We start from the raw sequence: 22,619 nt of genomic DNA, 5'->3' as shown, positions 1-22,619 counted from the left end.
AATTTTTTTTAAAGTTAAATAAATGTGAAACATCAAAGATGTATATTACAACCTCACTTTCTCGTCAGTGACACTAGTGAATTTTTGCTGAATAAGATGATAGTTTTTGAGTACTGGAAACCTATTTCCTCATTTTTTAAAGTAAACTTTGTGATGTAAACCTACAGTCATGACACATTTTTAAGTTTAATATGCATCACCACCATTTTCTCTATCACTTTCTTTTTTTAACTTTTTTTTATTGATTTATAATCATTTTACAATGTTGTGTCAAATTCCAGTGTAGAGCACAATTTTTCAGTTATACATGAACATGTATGTATTCATTGTCACATTTTTTTCTCTGTGAGCTACCATAAGATCTTGTATATATTTCCCTGTGCTATACAATATAATCTTGTTTATCTATTCCTCTCTATCACTTTCTAGACAATCAGTAAAACAATAAATCAGAGCTCTGATTTATATTATTTTCCAACTTTCATGATATATGTACTTCCACCCTGGCTTATTTCAAGCTACCAACATGACACTGAATGCAGAACTGGGAAGAGAAGTGTAGCAGCACATATGACCTGGTATTTTATTTCCACCACAGAGATACAACAGATATAAATGTCTTCAAGAGCAGAGATAATAGTAAAGTGTAAAGTAATTAAGAAGTAATGAGTTTTAAGTTTTTATTCCCTTAATTTTAATATAATTTATTTAATTGTAAGTTTATATAATTCACTTTTTAATAATGGTAATGTTTATCAACCAACCAGCTCACAAGATTCCTGAAAATGTAACAATTGCCTCTCATGAGTTGGTATTTGCTGGCTCCAGCACAGCACTGGGTAGTGTTGTGGGGAGGATGGTTGAGTGTTAGGTGTATATGTATGGGGCTGAGGGCAGGGACCCATAAGATTAAAGAGCAAATTCACGGAGTAGGGTGTGTATAGCTCAAGTGGTAGAGCGCACACCTGGCTTGCGTGAGGTCCTGGGTTCAGTTCCCAGTACCTCCCCTAAAAATAAATAAACCTAATTACCTTCCCCTCAAAATAAAACAAAACAAAAAAAGAGCAAATCCACATACATCACCAACTCTTATTACCCTTATCCTCTTAGGGAGGCCATTGGAGAGTACCTTTGACTCGCTAAAATGGACTTTAAAAACACTAGCCTGGTCTTCCAAAATTTCCTTGTGAGCCAGTAATAGCATCTTTCCTGTGTTTCATTCTTACAGCTTAACTTACGGAAAAGCACGGGATCTTCCTTCTGTCAATTCTGGTTCCTTCTCCTCAACAAAAAATTAGTTACAAGCTCGAAAATAAAGGCAGCCCCTCCAGACACAGTACAGGGCTCACCAAATTCTACCACATTGTACCCAGCAGGGAAATTGGGTTTCTGCCAACTGACCCACCCTTGCCCACTCCATCTCTCTGTGACTTTGGCACCAGGACCTGACTGCATGTAGAGGTGTTCTCTGAAATTATGGAACAAATCAGAAGTAAGAGGTCCATCAGCTCATCACAGTTCAGTCATCCAGGTTTAGCTTTGAACTAACCTACCCATATTTGGGGTGGCCAGACAAAACTGCATCTTTTCTTTGTACTCCAAGAAGAGTTACCAGACAGAACTGCTCAGAGAAGCTTGACATCCCTTTCCGGGAGACAGCTAAGAAAGGGAGGAGGGGAGCACGTTTCTTCCCAAAACTGAGGTTTGGCCGAGGTGACTACACAGCTCTCTTCCCGGCTCTAGTGGCCTAAGCACCTGACCCTGACTTCTTGGGAACAGCAGAGTGATTTAAGACCTGAAAGGAGATGAGCAATCCTGGAGGCATAGGCAGAAAAAGTCCCGGTGAGACAGGAAGCCTGCCGGTTCCTGATGCATAAACTAGACAGTAGAGGCAGCACTTGACTGACGCGGAGCTCACTCTGCTGCGGCGTCTGTGAGCAGCTGCCGGGTTCCTCACCAGGCTCCCCTCCCTCTCTTCACTGGCTGATGGATCCCAAGGGACTCCTCTCCTTGAACGTCCTGCTGTTTATCTCCCTGGCTTTTGAGCTGAGCTGCGGAACAAGTGAGTGTTCGTCTGTTTGAGGGCTTGGGTCTCACGATTCTCTGCCAGGAATCAGCTAGCCCCATGGATGGGGAGAGGACGCAGGGGCAGGGGGCTGTGATTCTGCTGCCTCCTTCTTAGAGACTTGCTCTGAGTTCCGCCTGCCTCTTTCAAAGAGGAAGAAATGTCATGAGTTGCTGGGCCCCTTGGCTCCAAAGCTCAGCCCCACAAATTTTAGTTTCCTAGGAAACCAAGAGCTCTAAGCCAAAGGCACCAGTCACATTCTAGACTAGCCACTCCGGGTGAGGGGCTCCAGTCAAAGTCCTGGCTGAGAGGCTGGTTTTGCATGGGTATCATTTTGGCAAAGACCCAGGCTAAGGGAATGAGCTGGGAAAAGATTGCTCCTGTACCCCTGTCCTGAATGGGGAATCTCACACACACACACAGGCAGACAAACCACAAGCATGGTCCAGCAACCAGAAGTAGCTCTAGTGGGAAGAGGGTAGAAGTGAAAACCCCAGGCATTGGTCAAGAGCAGATAGTGGCCACAGTGTGGTCATACTGGTGGCTACTTTCCTGGAAGAGAAGGTCCAAGGCAGCAAGAGGGGGAGAGGCCTAGATTTTTGTAGCCCAGGGCTGGTTACAGTAAGTGAAATATGAAAACTGGGAACCCTCGGGGTCAGGGCAGCTCCACGAGAGGGCCAAACATACCACAAAGCATTTGGAGCTAGGCTCTGTTCCTGTCTTTCTGGCTTGTCTTCCTCCAAAGGCCACTTGGTATTCTCTGTTTAGTAGTATCTGAGCTATGAGGAAAGGTGTCTGAGAAAGAAAAAAACAAGCAAGAAGTGGAATTTGGGCTCCCTGTGGAGTGGGTGAGAATCTCCTTTCTTTTTAAATGCCTTGGGACTTTAGACTGTGGGAGGCAGCCTGGAGTGGAAGCAGCATTAGGGAAGGGAGGGGGGAAATCCCGAGGCTCCAGAAGCTTTGTTCTTGGGGTTTTCAAGACCGCAAATCCATTATGGACTTTTCCAGGAAGAGTCCAAAGATAATGCTGGAGTTGTAAGAGGGGCTGCACTTGGGATATATTTTTTGCCAGACTCCCAGATGAAGAGCCCTTCCTTAAGTTCACTTTTCTTGGAATCAGGCAGATCCATGGCTCTTGCTTTCCGAGGTCTAAGAGAGGAATAATTGAGCTCAGGGCTCAGAAACCCGAACAGAAACACCTTAAGCCATCACAGGGAGAGTATACCTTCCTGGGCGTACCCTATGTGTGACTCCACCATTTTTGGAATTCTTCTGAGTGACTGTCAGGAGCTGTGGGGTTGAACAGTGAGCTGGACTTCTCCATCTCTGTGCTTGCTTGCCTCCTAGCCAGCCTGGCCCACGGCATCTCAGGTTCTGCTGATAGCTTCTCCCCTGAAGGCTATGGAGGTCACTGGTTAGTGAGATACAGCCCAGCCCCATAAGGCGTGTCTATCCAATTGGCAATGGCTCCCTTCCTTGCATTCATCTTCTCTGAAATATGTACAAAAATTTTAGTGTTTTTATTTTTAAATACGTACCCTTTTGTGAAACCCCAATAAAACCCAGACGGAACTGCTTTGCAAGTGGGACAGGTCAACCATGACAGATTTACCCAACCAAAAAGCCCAATTCTTGTAAAATCAGTACCCACACCTTTCCCCATGTCTACTCAGCTCACCTTCCAATAACCAGTCAGAATTACAAAAATCAAAATGTCCGCATGTCCCTTCCCTAGTAAAGTGAATTTTCTAATTCGCCCAATGATATATATTTTTTTAATAGACTTCATTTTTAGAGCAATTTGGGGTTCACAGCAAAACTGAGTGGAAGGTACAGAGATTTCCCGCTCCCCCAACATATGTGTAGCCTCCTCAATTATCAACACCCCCCCGCCCCCCACCAGAGTAGTATATCTGTTACAACTGAAGAATCTGCCCCAGTGGGATTTTTTATTCCTCCGTGCGGGTCCTCTCCACCTCTTTCACACATGTGGGGGAGAGGTGAGGGACCAGTGTGGGGGTTCTAGACTTGGCCCATCCTTGTGTGTTCACTGGTTTATTCTATCCCAAGATGTAGATCTAGGCACTTTTATTTTTCAAAAGCTTTAATATTATGATACAATGTCATTACCTTCACTGTCTCCAGTGCTGGACTAGAAATCAGAACCTCAGGACTATTTGGTATTAGCCATAGGTTGACTTTAAAATAAACAGCCACGGCCCCTGCCTAGCACCTGACAGTGTCTGCTACATGAGAGCCCTTCCACAAATGTTTGTTGAGTGAATAATAATAGTATGCACAGCATCTTTGCAATATATCAGACACTGCTGTAAGTACTTTATGTGTATTATTCATTTAATTCTCATACCAACCCTATGAGATATGCGTTGTTATTGTTACCATTACAATTTTACAAAAGGGAAGAGGCACAGAGTAGTTTAGTACTTTCTCTGCAGTCACACAGCTTGATTCCAGAGGCCTCAATGAATGAAACTGGATAAGCTTATGTTTAGGGAGGAGGGGAATGCTAAAATTAGTATCCGCATCTATGAATATTTAATATGCTATTGATTATCGAAACATATGAGTTGGTTTTAATTGAATTGAAAGGACGTATAAGAATTTTCAAAAGGTGAGAGAAGTTGATAAAATTATAGGAGGAAATAGAAGGCATAATGGAAGTATTCGATCTAGAATTTGGAAAGTGAATAGAAACATCTTTCATCATGTAATATTTTCATTAAATTTTTTAAAACTAATTTGTTTATTGACAGAGTTTTACGTGTATGTCTATAAAATTTCAACAATTTATAAAAGGATATAGAATGGAGACCGATCTCTCTTTCATACGTCTCCCTACTGTTACCAGTTTTTTGCATGTCCTTCCAAATATATATGCCTGGTAGGTTAAATTTTTATGGGACTTGAAAAGAGTGTTCTAGATGAAGGCCCAGATGCAGAGGTAAAGTGTTGTGAGTGTTCAGGGGGAATGGTAAGCAGCCTGTTGTATCTGAAACCTAGGGTTCCGAACTAAGGACTTCCATCTCCTGACTGGCAAGTGGATAGAAGAGTCCTCATCATTTCCCTACATAAATACCTCTTAGGGATGTTATAAAAACAACAGAGTACACTTTGATTTTAGAGAGAGGATAAATTAGGCTCTGTGTTGCCTTTTGTTCATTCATTCATTCATTCATTCATTCATCTCATTCAGTTTTTTCATTCTCTTGCAACAAGGATTTACTGAGTTTCTACCATATCCTATATGGGTGTTAGGATTACAGCAGTGAATGAAACAGACACAATCCCCACTCTTGGAAGCTTATAATCAAGTAAGGATGACAAGTACTGAGCCAGAGTGAAAAGTGTGATGAGTGATATGAAGGAGAGAAGCAAATTACACTGGAAACACATGTCAGGGAAACAGAATCTAAGCCAAGGGTTGGAGACCCAGAGGGCGGAAGGAGGCAAATAAAGGGCAGTAACAGGCTTTCAGGCTGGAGGATGGTGAGTGCAAATATTCTAAGATAGGAAGACGCAGCAGTGTCAAGGAATGGGAATAGGAGGACAGCTGGTGGGACTTCAGTTTAAAAAAGAGACTTAGACACGTTACTTTTTCTTTGTAGGCCTAGGTTTGCCATAAGAACTGTGAGGTCTCTAAGTCCTACCTGGAAGAAATGCTATAGCAAGGTGCTACAAGCACATGTGAAAGCATTAGGGCTGGACCAAAGAAAAAAAAGTTATCATTAGGTAAAATCCCATCTTGTGAAAACGTTGGCTAAATGCTACTTATTTCAGGAAAATATCCATGTGCGCATGTGAATCACTCTACTTTCTAAGCAGCATTACTGTGGAAGGAAAGTGAGTTGGTGTTAACAGCTACAAATGTTTCCTCCAGACTCTTTTAGTAAACAGGGGCTGACTGAATCACAGACCCACTGGAAAACACTCATCAGGCAGTAGAGTGTTTCAGGAGCTGGGACTCCACTTGAAGGGGTTTACGAACCACTTTAATTTTCCACTCTTGCTTGGGTGACGATGATTTCATGAACCCCCTGCAGACCTGGCCACTCACACATGTTCAGCTGTTACCTCACCATTCTTCATGTGGGTTGTGGGGTGTGAGGGTCTCTTCCTGGTGAAGTTTTGATTCCATTCCACATGACTGAGTCTACCTAAACCACTCGGCCTGTTTTCCTCATCTGCCCTCTCTTTCTTTCCCTCTTTCCACTCCTCTTTTTTTTTTAATTTTTCTTTTTCTGGGGGAGGGGGGGTTACTCCCTGCCCCATTCTATTTCCCCTCTTCCCCCAGCTACCCACCAATTCCAAGTTCTGAAAATCACCATGGTGTAATGAGTCTATTGGTTTAGATGGATGGAAGGGGCACACAGGAGACATAGGGGGAGGGGGAGGGTTATGGTCTGCGAATGGTCCATTTCTCCTCCATATCAAAATTGGTCTAAAAAATCACCAGGATGATGGTGATTCTCAACCTTGATTTGAAGCCCAGACTCCTTTGAAAGATGATATTTATGGATGTGCTACCAGAAAAACGTATATATGCTTATCTACACAGCTTCTGTACACAATTTCAGGGGGCCCACTTACCGCACGCACGGATTGTTCTAATTTTCTGTCATCCCTTTATAAGTAGAAGTTTAAGTTCAGGATTCAAGAGCTTACTCTTTTGGGTACTGTACCTATCAAGTTGTCTGGATAGCCAGGCATCCATAAGTGTGGCTGGAACAAATTCCATCATGCTGTCCAATTTATCTTTGTAAAAACAGCAACACGAACACCAACAAAAGCATTTCTTGTCTAATCAATTAGGCAACAAGGGAGAGGACTCTAAAGAGTTGATGTATTAGAAACATGTAAAAGAACAAATGCCTAGTTGTCTTTCTCTCTTTTCCTTAATAATTATCTGCCAATCGAATCCCTCGAATCCCATTTTTTCTTTTTTCCCAACCTCTGAATCTCTAGTCTGAGGTCAGCTGGGCCCTTTATAGGACAGCATTGGATCTTAGAGCATTTTGGTATCGAGAACATCTTAATCAGTTTGCCCAAATTTCCAACAACCCATCTTAACCTCAAGTTAACTGTGCCTTTTCTGGGTCGCTGCATTACTTAGACAGCTTTATTGTACTCTTCTGACTTTCTTATCAACTAGAACAATCTGTGCTCTCTCTGAGTCATGGGCTCTTTCTTTTATAAACTTTAGCTTATGGTTAAGTTCAGTTATTAAGTTCTGTCACACACTGGGCAAAGCAAAATAAGGGAGTTTTAGGTAACACGGCTTTCAGCATTCCATAAATTGAATAGATATTTATTTAAAGCCAACTATGTGCCAACCATTGTTTTAGGTCATAGGGACCAAAGAGTGAACAAATTCTTCCTCTTGAGCAGTTGGCATTTTAGTGGAGGAGACAAAAATAAATGAATATACAGTATAATATCCGATAGTAAGAAGGGAGATGCCACTTTAGACAGGATGGTCAGAGCAGGTCTCTCAGAGAAGATAATTTTTTGAGCGGAAATCTGAAATAAAATGAGGGAATGAGCTCTTTAGCTATGTAAGGGGAGAGATTCCTGGAGAGGGAGAGAACAGCAAACGCAAAGGCTGTGAGATGGGAAGATTCTGGGTGAATTAAGGAATAGCCAGAGCCCGTGAGGCCATAGCGCAGTGAATGGAGACAGGGCAGGAGACGGAGCTGGACAGGAGCCAGGGACTGGGTTATTCAGAGTCTTTGAAGCCATAATAAGGACTACGGATTTTTATTCTATGGGTGCTTAGAAGGCCCTGGAATATTAAAAAAAAAAAAAAGACAAATTTAATTACAAAATAGAAACACTCACAGACATAGAAAACAAACTTACAGTTGCCAGGAGGAGAAGGGGTGGTAAGGGATAAATTGGGGGTTCAAGATTTGCAGATACTGACTACTATATATAAAATAGATAAACAAAAAGTTCATACTATATACCATGGGGGACTATATTCAATTTCTTGTGGCAACTTATGATCAAAAAGAATATGAAAATGAATATATATATGTTTATGTGTGACTGAACTATTATGCTGTATGCCAGAAATTGACACAACATTGTAAACTGACTATACTTCAATTTAAAAAAAGCAGGAGAAAGACAAAATCTGACATTGTTTTTAAAGATTACTCTGTCCATTGTATGGATGCAGGGAGATTTGTTGGAAGACAGTGGCAGGGCCCAGGCCTGGGATGATGGTGGTAGAAATGAAGGAGGTCGGAAGTGCTCAGTTGCCAGGTATATTCTGAAGGCAGAGCCAACAAGATTTGCTGACAGACTGAGTGTGGAGTATGAGAGAAAGAAAGGAGTCAAAGATTATTCCAGTGTTTTGGCCTGAGAATTTGGGGGAATTTAATGTTGTTTGCAGAAGGAGCTATGGAATCAAGAGTTCATTTGCTAAGTTTGAGATGCCCTTAAGACTCCCAAATACCTATTATGTGTGGGCAGTTTTGAGTACAGGGAAGGGTTTGGGTGGGAGATGTAGCTCTATAAGGATTCCAAAAACATGTCAAACTGCAACTAGGTGAGTGTGGCTGGTAGACCTGGGAGCATGGCTGTGAATGGGTCTGAGTACTGAGTCCTGGGATGCTCCAGTATTTAGAAGTCTTTTAGAGCAGAAAGTTCCAGTCAAAGAGACTGAGAAGGGGCAGCTAATGAAATAGAAAGAAAACCAGGAGGTAGTTTAATGAAGACGCTATTTCAAAGGAGGGATCTGAACTATGCCAAGTGCTCCTGAGAAAGCAAGATGAAGATAGAGAATTGACTTGGTACCATGGAGATAAAGTGACCTTGACAAGAGTGGTTCTAGTGAGTAGTAGGGAAGAACGCCTGTTTGGAGTGGGTACCAGGAAAAATGGATCAGGAAATGGGGACAGAAAGCATACAGTATAAAGTATACCACACATTAAAGGACTTTGTGATAAAAGAAATCAGTGAAATGGGGAGGTGGCTGGGGGCGGACCTCGGATCAGGGGAGCAGTCTTCAAGTTGAGGGAAATTACATGTTGGAATGTTTTGTGTTGGTGGAAATAACCCACAACATCCCATACCAATAACGAAGGTGATGATGCAAGGGGTGGGGGGCAATTACAGGAGCAAAGCCTTGAAGCAGGTGACTGCTCCATGAACGAAGATGCTACCCTTAGCTGGGAGCATAGATCATCCATCCAAGTAGGTAAATTGACTTGGTGGTGGAAACAAATGGAAGTTCTCTTTTGTTTCTTCTTCTTTTTCAGTCATCAACTGAGGCTGTGGGTTTAAAGAGAGAAAAGGTGTTAGATAGTCAGCAGTAGGATCCCTTACAGTGGTTTGAAAGGTTTGGGTGGGTTTTTTTTTTTTTTTTTTGACTGTTGTTGTTGGCTCAGCTTTTTTGAAAAAGAGAATAATTTCTCACCCTCAACCATACTAAGTATCTTAATGATTTTTTTTTTTTTTTTGGAGAGCTAGGATTCCACGGTTTGAACAACGGGCCCACCCCCTCCCTGACTCCACATCCCTCAGATTTTCCTCTTTCCTCCTCATCTGAAATGATGCTTCTGTGACCGTGGTCTCCTGGACTCACAAGCTCAGAATCACTTTCATTTACTCTCCAACCTTCATGCTGTATATCCAACGGTGATGAGATGTCTGGTCGAGGAATTAACAGACCTGGAGTCTAGTGCAGTTACTAGCTATATGACTTTAGGGAAGTCACTTAACTTCTCTGTGCCTTGAGTGCCTCACCTACAAATCTGAGTTGATAAAATTCCCTCCTAGATCAAAGAAACCCAGTGTCTTAGTTAGTCTGTACAGCTCTCTCATAAGTCATTTTTAGGTTTCCACTGGGGTTTTTGAAATACTGAGACGATAGTGGGATTCTCATGACAGTCCTTATAAAGTGCTAAGGGCCTAGCAACCCCAGGGATAGCCCAAGAGGAAGAGGGAGATCCTCCAGTTTGTTATTCCTGATGACTAGGCGGTGTGGTTCTCAAAGGCTTCCATGGTAAAGGACTTCCTCTGCCTTCCTCCTGCAGGTGAGGACTTGATGAACTGCCCAGAGATCCCTGGCCGGCTGGGAAGCAGCGTGCTGCTGCCCCTGGCCTCTGAGTGGATGATTAAGAGCATGAACAAGAGCATCCACATCCTCATCACAAAGGCAGAGTCACCCGGAAGCAAGGTCAAGAAGAAAATAGTGTCTCTTGATCTGCCGGAAGGGGGATCTCCAGGATATCTGGAGGATGGCTACACATTTCACCTGGAAAACCTGAGCCTGAGGATCCTGGAGAGCAGGAATAAGGATGAGGGCTGGTACTTTATGAGCGTGGAGGAAAACGTTTCAGTCCAACACTTTTGCCTGCAGCTGAAGCTCTATGGTAATAATAGTGGCTTCCCCGGTCCACGCTGGAGGGCCAAGAGAGTGCTTTGCCCAAGTATGTAGGCCTCTCTCAGAAGCAAAGGGTATTTAGAATTGGAAGCAACTTGAAAGATCATTTAAGTCAAGGGGGAAACTGTGCTTCAGGAAGAAGTTTTAGCAGTTCACAAATCTTTTTTTTTTTGTCCAAATTGCGCGTTAGTGATAGCTTTACTCCCATTTTCCAAAGAAAAGGGGACCAGCTGCCGATAGGCTGGAGGTCCTGGAGCCCCAAGAGTCTTGCTTTGCAGATGAGATTTTCTTTGGAAAAAAGGGTTTTGGTTTTTTTTTTTTTTTTTCTGATTTTTAGGAAGTTTGAATATCACTGACCGAGTCCAACCTCTCACAGAGGAGGACATGGACATCTGGAGATAAGTGGTTTGCACATGCCTACTCGCATCTGTGTAGGTGGCTCACTACACTAGGGGTCCTGGGAGAGGGAGAGCTGAAACTCATCCCACACACCACTCACCAAGCCCTGTGTCCTGGCATAGGATTGCATCTGCCTGGTGGAAGAGGCACCTCCTTCTTATTTAAACAAAGGCTTTGGTTATAAAGTTTCTTAGTTGCAGAACTTAACTGGAACCTATGTCCACCTGACTCTAAGGTCGGAGATTTTTTTGAGCCTCTTTAACTGTCAACTCTTTTGAATGTACCCAGAGTTTGTGTCTCTTAAGTCCAGAGGCTCCCTTGAGTTCCCAGGGATCCTGGCAGCCACTTGGGCTGTCCTGCTTCTTCACGGTCACTTCCTTATCTCTGAGGATGGAACAGGGAGCCCCATACACCCAGCATTACTTTGAAATCCTCAGGTACCTACAGGAGAGACAGCAATGCCCTTCCACCTTTCCCCTCGCCCCAACCTTCCCTTCCCTCCAAACAATGTAATGCAGAATTCCCACAGCCCTCCACCAGGTACCAGGGGAGTCCTGTTCACTCCCACAGTGTCCCGGGAGCAAGGCTGCCATTAGCATGAAGACTACATATGCATTTTTCTAGAACAGTTCACTGCGTTTGTCAAATCTAATCGTATTTTATGATCAAATTCTTACCTTGGAAAATATGGTCTCTGCAGCCTTGCTATTTTTCTCAAGTCAAAGAAAGAGGTTGGATTTTGGAGTCAGACAGATGCAGGTTCAGATCTCAGCTTGGCTGCTGAGAGGCTGAGTGACATTATGTAAGACATTCTACCACTCTGGGACTCAGTTTCCTCATCTATAAAATGGGTATAATTATAAATAGGGTCAAAATGGCTGAAAAGATTTAAGAATATGATGAATGTGAAATTCTGGCATTATGCCTGTCCTATAGTAGTTACTAAATAAATACAGCTTTCCCTTTTACCTTGCCTATTTCACAGAATTAGAGTGGGATTAGCTGATGAGACCTATGGCTATCCCTATTCCAGACACCCTAAAGCTCTTGCTATTCACACACACACACACACACACACACACACACACACACACACCCTCACAGAGTATAGATGAAATCCCACCACCAAAAAGTAATTCTTTTAGGTCTAGAATGTAATACTCTAGCAAAGGACACTTAAAACCCATGGGGGAATTAACCAACAGCAAACACAACAGTTAGAATACAGGAGAGCAACCTAGATCAGGAACAACAGGAAGGGGCATGGGGAGCCCTTACAGTATTGGTAGGAGGGGACTAAAAGACAATTTTTTCTTCTCTATTTTATTCCAGGGTGGTCCTGGAAAGGAGTATGGGTTTGGGGCATAGGGAGACAGATGGTGCAAAGCAGTAGGTCCCCGTTAGGAATAAATCACACTGCGGACCCACTGAGAGGGAAAAAGCGCCATTAGACTGCATTTTCTTCTGACAAAGAAGGTGAGTCAGAATTCCAGAGGGTTCCTTTCAGTGATGGCTCCCTTCCTCCCCCTCCTGACAGAGCAGGTCTCCACTCCGGAAATTAAGGTGTTGAACTCAACCCAGGAGCATGGGAACTGCAGCCTGACGCTGGACTGCATGGCGGAGAAGGGGGACCAGGTGGCTTACAGCTGGAGCGAGGAGGTGGGCACCCACCCGCTGAGACTTGCCAACGGCTCCCGCCTCCTGTATCTTACCCTTGGGCCCCAGCATGCCAACAATGTCTACATCTGCACTGTGAGCAACCCCATCAGCAACCGCTCTCAGACCTTCATCCCGTGGTCCACATGCTGGCCTGATTCCTCAGGTGAGTGCCCTGGTGGTGGACAGTGTGCCACATTAATGAGGTAGGCTCAGTCCCCACCTGCACCAATTGCTCTGCTTCCATAGCTGTGGTCTTCACCTTGGTAACAACAGTTTACTTTTTCTCTACAATTCATAAAAGCCTCCCATGTCCATTCAGTGAGTGCCCTCTGCTCATAATGACCAGGGTGCCATTATGCTCAGTTCACAGCTGAGGTAACAAGTGAAAAATGATGGAGACAGACCCACAGCCTGGGTCTCAAGTTGAGATCCTTCCTCTCCCCTCTGGCCTTGGCTCTAACCTGCAGTGGTGGCTGGATGAGAGAGTGCAGGGGGGCAGGTCCTGCCTCCCAAATCCATGCTCCACTAATGGTGGGATGGTTCTACACCATCAGTAAGTATTTATCAGTTACCTATGGGATAGGAAATTGGGAAAAGATATGATACATGACCTCTGCTCTCCAGCAACCTGTCATAAAGTTAAGACATGAGACATTTGCTCAATAATGAATAGCAGGATATAATAAAGAGTCACATTTCAGGAAATGGACTGTGAATCCCAGAGCTGGTCAGAGGGCCAGGAGAGTCGGCTCTCTGATTAAGACTTGGACTATAAAGTTTGGGGATAATGATAAGTCAAACAGCACTTTATTGTTGGCAAAGCACTTTCAAATGTATAATCTTTGTGATCCTCACAATAGCCTTATCAGATAACTGTTGTCATCATCTTCATTTTACAAATGAGGAACTTGAAGCTCGTAGCACTTAAGTATCCTCCTCAAGTTTCTTCAGCTTATAAATAGAGGAGTCATCACCTAAACCTAGTTCTTCTGACAGCTCTTTCTCTGGAAAGATAAATCATAATTATTCTGTTCTCAAAAGGAAGGAAGGGCTGATTATGTAAGCCCATCTAACCACTTGAGATTGGACCCTTTTCACTGATAGATCTTGTGTCCATGCTTCAGGTAGGGTCAGGAACAGAAGAACCAAGGTGCTGGTCCTGCAAGGCATGATCTATGCCCTGACACTCTTCTCTCTGCATCCACTGAGGAAACAACAGGAGTCATTCCAAGAAGACTCCTGTCTGTGATGGCCTGGTGTATATATGGAGGGCTTTCCCAGATGACCGGGGATGGGGGACAGGGGAATCTAGCCAGGTCATGCCCTTGGGCATAGCATGTCCAGTCCCCTGACTGAGGTTCCCTCAGGATAGAGACCCCCCCCCCCCCCGTGTTTCAGCAGAAGCAGCAGAAACACGGTGTCACAGGAAAGCTCCATCAGGATCTCAGCTCAGTCAGTGAGACAACTACCCAGCAGCCAGTTCACTTTCTTGAGCCTCTGTTTCATCATCTGTGAAATAAAAAGGGTGAACTAGTGAAGTTCTTTCCAGAATAAATATTCTATGATTCAGTTTGGATGTACATTAATAAGAAATGTTAATAAAGGGTTGTCAAGGTACATTAGTTTGCTAGGGATGTTGTAAGAAGCTGCCATGCACTGAGTGGCTTCCATAACCAAAATTTATTGGCTCATAGTTCTGGAGGCTAGAAGTCCAAAATCAAGTTATTGGCAGGGTTTGTTCCCATTGAGGGCTGTGAGGGAAGGATCTGTTCCAGGCCTCTCTCCTCGACTTATAGGTGCTGTCTTCTCCTTAAGTCTCTTCACGTTGTCTTCCCTCTATGCGTATCTCTGTTCAAATGTCCCCTTATTGTAAGGACACCAGTCATGTTGGATTAGAGCCCATGTGTAAGTAGGGCTGCAATAACAAAGTACCAAAGACTGGGTGACTTAATTAATGGAAAGTTATTGTCTTACAGTTCTGGGGGCTGGAAGTCCAAGGCCAAAGTGTCTCTAAGGCCTCTCTCTCTTTTCTAGATGGCCACCTTCTTGCTGTGTCTTCACATATCCTTTCTTCTGTGCATGCCCATCCCAGGTATCTCTTTGTGTGTCCAGATTTCCTCTTCTTATAAGGACACCAGTAAGATTAGATTCAGGCCCATCCTAATGACCTCATTTTAACTCGACTACCTCTGTAAAGACTCAGTCTCCAAATAAGGTCACATTCTAAGGACTTCAACATACGAAAGTTTGGGGAAACACATTCAACCCATAACACAAGTAGAGATCCCCTCTCTTGCCTCCAGAGATGGGGAACCACAGCACGTCAGAACCAAATCGCACAGCTAGTTTATGGCATGCCATTCGCAGTACAGCAGGTTGCCTAAATACAGAAAACAGTTTTATTAGTTCATTGATTCATGTTTGCAAATGAATGTTACGAATTTTTAAGATACTGTGTTTAGTTCAGTAGAAGATTTATTAAGGTTCTGCTATGTTCCAATATTGTGCTAGGTGCTGAGTATACAAAGACCAAATGACAGGTCCTTGCCCTTAAGGAAGGAGATAGTTTTATAAATAACTAATTATCCTAAGTCACATAGTGTAATAGGTGCAAAGCAGAAGTATGTGCAAGGTACCCAAAAGGAGGGAATGGTTGACACTGTCTCAGGGAATCAGAAAGAGCATTACAGAGAATGTGGCAAACTAGGTTTGAGGAATAAATAGGAATTAACCAAGCAGATAAAAGACAGATGTTCTAGGCAGAGGGAAAGGCAGATATAGCTGGTCTTATTCTGTATTATCCTGTAGGTGAAAAGAACTAATAAAGGGTTCTAGCTAGAGGAGTGATCAGCTTTGCATTTCAGAGAGGAAAATCAGTGGTGTAGAGAATAGACTGGGGCAGGGAAGAGGCAGAAGAAAGAGAAACTAGTTTTTGAGGGAGGGGTCATTGTTACAGTAACTCTTCAAGAGATGAGCCAAAACAGTGGCTGTTCCTTTAACAAAGATTCCATTCAAGGGAAACCCCAGCCTTGGGATGAAGTGGTGGGGTGTGAGGGTTTATTAGAAGTCACTTTGCCATCTATAATGAGGACAGTGATTTTAAGACATTTTTCACTTTCATCAATGAAAACTCGAGTGGCAAAGATGTGATGAGACCAAATGCAACATGATGTCAACATTGTCTCTTGTCAGGACTCCCTGAAACTAAACTGCACAAAAACATATTTGTCCCTCAAAATCCTTTTTTTTAAACAATCGTCCAGGCTCTTCATCATATATTCATCTTTATTCCAATTGCTATCTCAGTGTTTTGCAGTAAGTAACACTTTCATGTCTATTGTCGTTAAATATCTTTACTGTAAAGTCCAAATCCAAGGGTGCTACAAAGCATTTTCTCTGGGTCATGCAGAATATGGTGATGTGGGTCAACACTGGACAGTATGTGACAGCATGACTTGCTGCCATCCTCCATGACCGTGTTATGAAATTGTTATGTCTATGCAGAATGAGTAATACTGAATTTAAATAACTCAACTACAGAGGAATGCCCCTGGAAGCTCATCTTGAAAAGAGGACCCCTTTCAGTACATTAGCAAAAGGTTGGCTCAGCAAGTCTGGGTTAACTCAGTGGAAGGAAAAACTGACACCCGTCAGCAAGTTCCGGGGGCTCCCCCTTTCTTACAAGGTCATTTCATCAAAAGGGAGCTCCCAGTGTTACAGAGTCACCTAGCTGTTCAACGCACAGGGGCAGGTCCTTCTGCATGGTGTTCCCAATCCAGCAAACAAGACAACAATGATGGAAGGATGGAACCTGGGCACCTGTCATGGACCAGAGCCTTGTCACATGGCCACAGGAAGCCGAGAAATGTAGTCCTTAGCTTGGCAGCTGTGTGACTGGACAAGACTTGCATCGCCATGGAAGAATGAAAATGACACTGGGGGTCCACCTAGGAACCTCTGCAGCACAATGCTGGATGGGGTAGGCAAGTGTAAGGGATGTTTCTGGAAGCTATGAACCCTGTAATAATTTTTACTTGGATGGTCCCAGATCTTAAATTAGTATATGGTTTAGGAGCACCCTTCCCCCACACCCAATTCAGAGTGGAAACCGCCCACCAACAAGAAGAAATCTCTTGAAGATGATTGATTTCTTCAAGTAGATGTGCTCCATGCAGGCAGCTTTGCTGACAGAACCACATGAAAGGCAGGAAAGAGATCTGGCACCCTTAGACCGTTATATTAGCATCTCAGTATCTCCTGGGGTGAACTACATTTGTTTCTCAGATTCTTTTTATTTTCTTCTTTATCTCCCTTAAAGAATAAAGGTTCAAGGACTTGAGGAGAAAGAGAAGTTTTTGTGTTTCTGTGGCAGCAGACTTTCAGAGACAAAACAGGCCCTTCAGCATTATTCTTGGAGGCGTGGCTACAGGCCAAGTTATCATATTTAAACCACAGCCAACTGAGCAGACGACCAAAAGGTGGAAGATCATGTAAAACACTCTTTATAAATGGCGCTGGAGTTCTCAACCAGCCTGCTCAGCTACTTCTAAGAGGCTCCAGTGGGGAGAACCTCCTAAACCCCCGGTTTAAGAATGTTAAGATAGGGTTTCTTTGTGGGCGAAGAATGGGACCTGTGGACCCCAGAACAATGTTGGCCTGATTTCTGAGCATCACCATCCTGAGGGTCCTCACTATATGACTGAGCAAAAAGAGGGAGAGCTGGAGTTTCTACCACAGGAAATGGTGGTTTTAAAATGGGAACACAGATGGTGCTGAGAGCACAGATGCACACCTCCTTCCTGGTTTGATTTTGTTATTACAAAGCACATGCCCAGTAGGTCATTGCTCATTCTCTTCTACTCTTGCCTTGGGCCAAAACAGAAGGTGACCCTGCATTCCTTCTGAGACCTTTATATTAAGTATTCTGATAATTAACAAAAGGGTACATGACATTCTTCTCCCAGCTTCTTTCTATGGCCTCTGATTTAACTTACTCCATCACTTGCATATTGAGTGCCCCCTGCCCTACATCGCACCAGGTGGACAGGGGGATGCATATGAAGCCGAAGGCACAGGATCTACCTTTAAGGAGCTTACAATCTAAATAAGACTCCTAGACCTTACTAGGTGGAAAAATATCATTATAAAATGAAACCACTACTAGAATTCCTCTTTAGAAGGGAACAGAGTTTGTTTAGGATGGGGCTTTAACAAATGCTAGAGGGCAGAAGGTGAGACTCCCTGCCCCCGCCCCTAAAGAATCCAGCTGTAAGTTAGATGGTTCCGTGTAATAATGGGAGATGTTGCTCTTGCAGATACAGGAAGGTGAAGAGAGGATCTGAGTCTGTCAGATGGTGGAAAGCTGCTCCCAGCTTTCACGTTGGAATCTGCTCCCTGGTGACCTTTCAAATCTACAGAAGTGGATTCAAACTCACAAAATTCTTCGTGTAGGGTTTTGTTTGTTTTGAAATGTGTGTGGAAACTGATGAGGGCAGTGAACTTTGCATGCCAGGACAGCCCAGACTAGAACAAGTAGAGATGCAGGAGCGAAGACTTCAAGGACCACAAGCAAGTTATGCCCAGAAATGACAGAAATCATGGGCAGCCTAACCCCAACAAGCTGTAAAAGTATTATTTTTTCCATATTTACCCCCAATTCCGGAGGGCATAGAGACCCTGACATTTAGTTTCCATATATATATATTTCATAATTGGATAATAGCACCAAAAAAATGAGTACCAAGTGTAGAAATACTTAGATCTGCTAGAGAGATAGGGAAAGTAAGTCATAAACAAATGACAGGATGGGGCTGAAGCATCCCTGATCATCAGTGAAGGGACTGCTTTGGACTTGAGATCAAACCTATCGCCTTGTCCTTCCAATCAATCAGCAAGAATTTACTGGAGACCTATTATGTTCCAAGTTCTAAGAGAGCTGCAAAAAAGTAAAGAGGTGGTCTCTGGCCTCCAAGAACCTAGCAGCTAGTTGGGGAATTAAGTTGAAATTTATTTACCACATGCAGGATTCCAGGCATTGCTCTGAGTGCTTTCCCTGCATTACCTCATTGGTTCATCAGAACAACTCTGTGAACTAAATGTTTTTATGCTCAGTTTGCAGATGAGGAAACTGGAGCCCCAGTGGGTATAAGCGGCCTATCTGAGGTCACAGAGCTATCACGTGGTAGGCCCAGAATTTGAATCCATCTGTCTGGCTCCAAATGCCCTCAATGAAAAATAGTCTCCAGAGCAAAGATAATTCTAAGATGCAAGACATAAACCAAGTGCTTCAGAGTCCAAGGGAGAGGGAAGAATGGGAGCTGGGAAGGTCAGGAAAACCTACACAGAGGAAGCAAGATTGGCTTGGGAGTTAGGGCCCGGCAGACAGATGAAGGTGCAGCAGAGGGGAGAGCAGAGGACAGAGCATATGGGCCGGTGTTGGATGAAGGACAGTGGAGGGAGGAGTTGGCACTTGGAGAGTTTTTGATTCACAAGGTCTCCCAGGCGTCTCTGCCTTCCACTGCTTTCCTTGTGGGGACCCCGCCTCTATAGGATGAAACACAAACTGTAAAGTCTGAAGATCTTATCTCATTCCACTTGGCCATCACCTTCCTCTGTAACTTTATGTACACTTATCAGAGTCTCAGTTGCCTCAACGTAAAATTAGCAAGTTGGGTGAGAAAAATGCTATAGTTTCTTTAAGGTTAAAAAAGGCCTGTAACTTAAATCCTCCAATAAGATTCCTATTCTCTGTATCCAAAGACTAAAAGAAAAATCAGGGCTTATGAAATACATTTCAGGACCACGGCCGTGTTGCCTCTCAGATCTGGCCGGGCTGGCAGAAGCTGGTTATTTATGTCATAGGACAAGGAGAGCAGGTAGCTTTCATCCTCCTGAGACCCTGAAAAGAGAGAGCTGGTGTCATTATGCCCTCTGGGCCTCGGTAAAATGCCCCTGTCATTTTTAGTTTATGCGAGTGGGTGAGCAGCTGAGCTGTCAGCAACAGGACAAAGTCTCCTTTGGCCAGTGTTACTGATGCATTTATGTCATCTGCTATTTTCTAGCTTTGTTTGTTTGTTGTTTGTATAGCTATTTAGCTATTTTCTAGTTTTAGGTGCACCACCTTGTTGATTTTACTTTTATCTCAAATGAAATTTGAAAGAACTATTACCTTTAAAAATGACTTAAATGGTTGCAGTGTTTGTTCTTAAATTAACTGTTGTTTTAGAAGATCTCAAAATATATGAAGGAAGAAAAAAAGAGGAAACACTAAGTGCTACTATAACAATTTGCTGGGTCAGTTCATTAGCTGGGTTGATGAACATGTGGCACTTAGGCTGCTGGCTCTGCTTCTTTATTTTAGGATTTGAAAGGTTTCTCCATGGGTTTCTGGTGTTGGCATCATAAGCCCTGAATAATCAGATAATCAGTCTTTCTCTCACTGTCTCTCAGACACACACACACACACACACACACACACACACACACACACACACCTGTGCAGACGGTTCTCAGTGACCATAAGCCATCGAGAGTGGTCATTCAGAGTAGTGCTGCTCAGAGGGCAACTCCAGTCTTCAGTCTTGTGATTTCATGCTCACATTTCAAGCTTAATATCAATTCATGAATCTTATTACAACCCTCTGCTTGCCCCCTCGCTTTTTGATCAGGTGGTATGACTGTCTGCTGAAGTTGGTATCTGACAAGGTTAAAACATGTTTGTTTTGAGGAAGAGAATCTATAATCAGGATGTTCACAAAGCCAGTTCAGTGAGGTTCCTTGGGATGACTTGATGTGTGAAAGACCTAGAAAGAAAAAGCAAGCCTTTCCAAACCCAAGAGGCGACTTCTGGTTATCTATCAGGCTGAGGGCCCACTCAGATCATGGTGGGATGCCTTTTATCAATTTGTTGAGACTTCAGTCTGTATCTTTGGTCGACTCTGTAAACATCTGAATTGTGTCTGCAAGCCCTCTGCTCCTTTGTAACCCACCTATTCCTTCCTTCCAACTTCTTCCCAACAAACCCATCACAGGTTCAACAACAAACAGGCTGATTCCACAACCATCCTTATAAGTTACCCTTACACATTAATGTTAACTCCTGGCATTATACTATTTAAAATGTGAATGCTATTACTTTACTTAGAACCCTAGTGCTTCAGGTTGGCCCCCACTGTTCATTACCCTGATGTAACTTACCCCAAGCCCAGAAGTCTCCTTGACTTTCCAGGAAGTCTGTCTTCAGCATTGTTTCGACTCCTAGACCAAACTCAAGTTCTTGAGGATCTCTGCATCTGCTTCCTTATCCACAAAATCAGAGTATTAAGAGCACTCACCTCATAGGATTGCTGTGAGGATTAAGTACATTAATAAACAGGATGCAGTAAAAATTGCCTGGACCATTGTGAGTGCTCTGTAGTTGTCTTTTACTATCTTGTTGAGTTAAATGTCTCACTTACTGGGGCAATAGATCTCATCACTGTTTTCCAAAGTGCTGCTTCTGGTTCAGAAGGATTCAGTGAAGGGGGTAAAGGAAAAAAAGCAATAAAAAATGGGCTCTCTGAGCTTTAGCTTGGGTGATTGTTATGCTAGTGCTAATACTGAACACGGGAATGATTCAGAGGAAAACTATATACTTTTCTGTCAGCTTAGGTCTAGTGCTTTCAACACAGTTATTTGCATGGAAGGACGAAAATAGCACTGCTATGTTTATTTTAACAAAAGGCAAAAGTAGATTCTTCCTCCTCCCAGGGTCTCATGAGAATGGTGTGGGAGTATGGGGAACATGAAGCCACCATGTTCTTTCTGCCCAAATGGATACAGGACAAACTAGAGACTTAAAAACAGAGACACTGGGCAGAGAGTTTGGACTTAGGAAAAACAAAGTTAAGTTTAATTTTAGTCTTGTAGGAAAATGTCTAAAGTGAAGTGAAAATAAAGCATTTGAATAGAAGAATCTTGAGAGAAATTGGGAGTATGAGAGTCAAACATAGTGAGAAAAAGTAGGATAAGAAAACAGATCTGGCAGTCTTCAGTAGTCTACAGCTGATGTCTAAAACCATGAGAATGAACGTCTCCCTTGAGAAAGAATGTGGATAGAAAATGTGGGGCTGTGTCTCCTCACTTCTGCGTAGGATGTTTCTAAACTCACAGCACTGTTGAGGTTGCCCTTTGACTTTTTTTTTTTTTTTTTTTTTTTTTTTTTTTTTTCAGAATCAAGACAATGGGGACTGTATGCTGGACTGTTCTTAGGGGGCATTGTTGGTGTCATCATGATTCTCGAAATGGTAATACTCCTACTGAGAAGAAGAGGTAGGTGTCTGACAATAAAGAGATATTTATCAGACTCTGCGGTAAACAGGGGACCTCTCCCTACAACTGCTTGCTCTCACCACTTTGGCTTTTTGCAGGAAGCGCCTTTGCAAAAACACTCAATAAACATATCCTGTGACCTTGCTCAATCCAGTCTAATTCTTCATGTTTTGCTTGGTCCCCTATAGTAGGCTATGGGGATAAAAAGCAAGATGAACCACATGAACCAACATGGGAGAAATTACACAGATAGATTCAATATGCTAGCACTGCAGCAGAGGCATGTGAAGGATGCTGAAGAGGTCTGGACAAGAGGCCTAAAATATTCACTAGGAGCAGAATTCAGAGGACTCTTGGATCTTGTTCAAGAAAAGTTATAATTATCAACTAAAAAAAAAGACATTATAATAAGGTGTTTTAACCCAAGGGTTGGAACCTTTCTATAACTTATTTTTATCCTTACGATATCCCTCTGAGAGAGGTAGGGTATAGTTGTTCCTATGTGACTTAGCAATGGGGTAACAGAGGCACAGAGAGGTTAAGTGACTCCTGCAAGGTCACCCAGCTGGCTGGTGAGGGTATCAGAGCTGTAACTATGTCTTCCAACTACAAGGCTGTGTTCCTCTGGGAAGGCCCACAGGTCATCAGAAGACAGCAAAGGGAACATGATTTCCTAAGATTTTAGCACAAATTCTGATTCACCCTGGGGAAAGTGTGCAATCCATGAGGTTACCTAAAGCTAAACTAAACAGTTATAGAAATCACCCAGGGTAGACT

The 22,619-nt window shown here is 43.2% G+C and overlaps 1 protein-coding gene across 1 annotated transcript in view; it reads left to right on the top strand.

Annotated features, from left to right (window-relative positions):
* Positions 1-1,702: 1,702 nt before the first annotated feature.
* The window catches only part of SLAMF1 (signaling lymphocytic activation molecule family member 1), a 31,699-nt gene continuing 10,782 nt past the window's right edge, over positions 1,703-22,619 (top strand). The window contains exons 1-4 of the mRNA XM_010955648.3: positions 1,703-2,062; positions 10,126-10,464; positions 12,412-12,696; positions 21,744-21,842. Coding sequence (XP_010953950.1) covers positions 1,987-2,062; positions 10,126-10,464; positions 12,412-12,696; positions 21,744-21,842 — 799 coding nt within the window. The 5' untranslated portion in view covers positions 1,703-1,986. The remainder of the gene's footprint in view (positions 2,063-10,125; positions 10,465-12,411; positions 12,697-21,743; positions 21,843-22,619) is intronic.

Source organism: Camelus bactrianus, chromosome 21 (assembly GCF_048773025.1).
Source record: "Camelus bactrianus isolate YW-2024 breed Bactrian camel chromosome 21, ASM4877302v1, whole genome shotgun sequence".
Lineage (NCBI taxonomy): Eukaryota > Metazoa > Chordata > Mammalia > Artiodactyla > Camelidae > Camelus > Camelus bactrianus.
The sequence above is the reverse complement of the archived record's forward strand: the minus strand, read 5'-3'. Positions and strand labels throughout refer to the sequence as shown.